General features: G+C 42.7%; 1 protein-coding gene across 1 annotated transcript in view; it reads right to left on the reverse strand.

Annotated features, from left to right (window-relative positions):
• Window positions 1-3,593, reverse strand: part of LOC106522253 (collagen alpha-1(XVIII) chain) — a gene marked incomplete in the record, with an annotated part of 37,754 nt that continues 34,161 nt past the window's right edge. The window contains 8 exon segments of the mRNA XM_014015194.1: window positions 1-679; window positions 781-896; window positions 992-1,189; window positions 2,285-2,476; window positions 2,572-2,604; window positions 2,736-2,864; window positions 3,003-3,067; window positions 3,323-3,482. Of these exon segments, the coding sequence (XP_013870648.1) occupies window positions 466-679; window positions 781-896; window positions 992-1,189; window positions 2,285-2,476; window positions 2,572-2,604; window positions 2,736-2,864; window positions 3,003-3,067; window positions 3,323-3,482 (1,107 nt within the window).

Genomic DNA, 3,593 nt, shown 5'->3' on the forward strand with positions numbered 1-3,593 from the left:
TTTTAAAACAGTCCTTAAAGATTTTGCTGAACTCCATCATTACTCCAAATTTTACGCTGAAAATGAAAAAAAAAAAGATCAAAGAAAATAAATCTAAAAGTTTTTAAAACCAGTTCAAAAAGGCAAACCATTGATAACATAAAAAAAGAAACACAGAGGACAAACATTCAATATACAGAACAATATTTGTTTTGCACCTTAAAGGAAAATATGTGCCGAGTTTGTGAGAAGGACGGACCCTCCTCTGTTGGACCCTCCTCTTTGGCGTTTCTCATGAGTCCAAACTGGAACGCCTCAGGGTCAGGTCATTGGACGCCACATGTTCACAAGCTGTGTTTTCATCAAATTAAAGGGGATTTWAAAAAAAACATGCCTGCTTGGATTAAAAAAATTTTTAAAAATTAAAGTTTAACTAGGGCGCAGAGCATGCACCAATAAAAACCAAACAAAAACATGAAGGTGAGTTTATTTTTTGGAAGGGGACATGAAGGCGTTCTCGATGCAGAGGACGATGTAAGAGCCGGAGCAGCTGCTGGGGGTCTGCTGCAGGAGGTGGCCGCTCTGCAGCGAGGACGCCAAACCGGTCACGGCGCGGTCGCCTGCCCGCCACGTTTCACAGTAGTGGTCCATTTGCCGATGGCCCTTACTGCTCGACCCGTGCCAGATCATTTTCTCCGGCCTGGAGGGGGAGGGAAAAAAAAGGTCAGAAACAACAAACCAGGCAGCTGCTTTGTCCCATTTCAGGCTGCAGAGTTTCCAGCACAAATATCAAAAACCCACCACGCGCTGTCCCTGAGGATGTCTCTGCCATCGAAGGAGTAAATCGGTACATTTTCTCTCATTCTGCTGCTGTCRTCACTGAAGATCGACTCCCAGCTGTCAAACAGCTTTTGGTTCTGAAAGGAAAGAAAAGAAACAAAAGTGCATCAGATGTAGATTCTTCTGTGTAAAGATATTGGAGCAGATGATGGATAATCTCGCTATGACTCACCTTGAGGTTGACGATGGGGAAGCTGCTCCGGTCCTGCCTGCGGACGATGGTGTAGAGGTCCTGGAGCTTGGAGGACAGGAAGGCTCTGAAGGTTCCCTTCAGTCCCACAGCACGGGCCTGCTGGAAGCACATGAAGTCCGCTCCACGAATCCCTCGCATGTTGCCCGTCTGAGGTGTGTTCAAGGCCACCAGGTGCAGCTGGGGAAAAAGAGAAAAACATTTATCTCTGGGTTTTTTCTGTGCAACAACATTTCTTCGACAATCAAGTTTTTGACAGAAATTTAGTTTTTGATTATTAATATTCCTGTTACTTAAAAAACAAGCACCCTCACAGAATGTTGAGGAGTTTATCCCATTTTTATGAATTATTTAGTGATGAAAAACATGATATTATTACAGCTTGAATGGACTCTAAACTTAAGTTCCTCTGCACACCACATATTTCAGACTGGTTGTTGTTCTTTAGATTTTGTTGTTGTTTTTCCTATGGTCCTTTTAAACTGGTGTAAAGGGTGTATTCACACCTGACACATTTGTTTCCCCCGTTGGTCCCGACCTGTTGTGAATACACTCAGGAACCCTGGTGCAGATCAAACAACCGAACCGAGACCCACTTTTGAGGTGGTCTCGGTCCACTTCCAAACAAACTCTGGTGCGGTTCACTTCTGGTGTGAATACAGACCGGCCTCGAACTGAACCAACTACAGGAAACTTGCACCTTTTTGGACTTCATGAGCCACGTTGCTAAGAGCCATGGTAATGATTAGCCTTTTAATGTTGCTAACGCTAACACTGTGCTACAAACAATGAGCCGTTGTGGGTCAGGGAACGTGGAGCATCCCTTCTCCTTTGGGTTGCAGCGCATACTTGACAATGCTGTCCCTAAATTATATCATCGCAAAACCAAAAATGAGCTGCTCTTGAAATTCTTAAAGGGGCATTATTATGTGTCTCTCAGGCATATATTTAAATTCTATACTATAATAAAGTAACTATGTCACCTTCAGTTGTTATTAAAATGCTGTTTTATGTTTAAATAGAAAATAAACTTCACTTCTCATCATATCTGTTTCTAAACACCTTGAAATTGGTCTCTGTCTCTTTAAGAACCTCCTTCTGCTTCTGTCCCAAAAAGTCTGCTTTTAGTCCGGACCAAACAAGTGGACCAATGGACTTTTAATGAATAATTCAATAATATATTATTTAATAGATAAAAAAATATAAACAAAGACAAGCTGATAACACAATATATTATATTAAAATTGTCATTTTATAGTGTTTTTATCCACTCACTCCTGACTCTGAAGTCTCAACGCGGACAGCAGGACCAGGCACAGGGGGGTTGGGATGCTGCTGGGGGGGCTCAATGGGTCGGATGACAGAACCGCTCTCTGAGTAGTGGCCTGCTCCGTTGTTGTGAGGTCGGTCTGGGCTGTGGGGGTACAAAATCACAGGTGGAGGCTGGACTTCTGCCACCTCGTTGCCCTTTACACAAAAAAATCAAAAAGATTTAATGATCATCTAGTCAGGAWATGCCACGCTGTTTTCTTTTTTTTTCTCTCTCTCTTTCAAAAACTTACCAAACCTCCAAATAAGGAACTGTACTCTCCAAGCTGAGGGGGAAAAACAGCTGCTTAGTGACATTTTTACATTAATAAACACTTATAAACTAGGGGTATGGAGTCTGTGTGAAACCTAAAAACCCACTTTAATAAAAAATATCTAAATGTTATCTTGAGCTTACCATGACTTGTCGCAGTCCATCACGCACTCTCAGATAAAGGTCTGCGTTGTCTAAGATGTATATCAGACTGCCTTCCTGCTGCTGCCTGGCTGTAGCAATCATCGTGTCGTAAGATCTCAAAACTGTGACCTGCAGAGACAGAAACACCAAGAATATATCAAGAAAATGTAAGAAATTAAAACATTTAACCATCATCAGGCTCCAACATCAAACAGCATAGATACTGCAGGTGWTGGGACAGGAAAAGAATGAACAAACTAAACCTACTCCAGATGAGTGACCAGGACTTCCAGGTGGACCAGGTGGGCCTGGAGGTCCAGGGACGCTGACGGCTTTAAGTCAAAACACAGTTTACATGTGAATAAAATGATACACAGAGCTCACTTGTGTTTTTGATAGGAATGAACACACATTGAGATTTACAGCTTATAAACTTAAACATGTACACACAACCCCCTCCCCCCACACACACACACACAGACACACAAACGCGGTCAAATGTTGCGATCGTCACAATATTTGCAGATCAGAGTTTTGTGATTCAAAAATCTAATTCTGAAAACTGAGTCAAAGAAAAAGCAGCTTACGATAATTAGGCTGATATGATCCAGAAAATGTGGAAGACCCAGGGGGTCCAGGTGGACCAGGTGGTCCTTGAGGACCAGGACGTCCATCATAACCAACCCCTGGTGGCCCTGAAGGTCCCTGGGGTCCAGGTGGGCCCATTATAGAGTCTCCTTTTGGACCCTTAGATGAAAGAAACAAAAATGGAAAATACTGAAACCAACAAGCAACAAATCCATCCATCCATCCATCCATCCATCCATCCATCAGTCCATACATCCATCCATCCATCTA

Source organism: Austrofundulus limnaeus, unplaced genomic scaffold (assembly GCF_001266775.1).
Source record: "Austrofundulus limnaeus strain Quisiro unplaced genomic scaffold, Austrofundulus_limnaeus-1.0 Scaffold125, whole genome shotgun sequence".
Classification (NCBI taxonomy): Eukaryota; Metazoa; Chordata; class Actinopteri; order Cyprinodontiformes; family Rivulidae; genus Austrofundulus; species Austrofundulus limnaeus.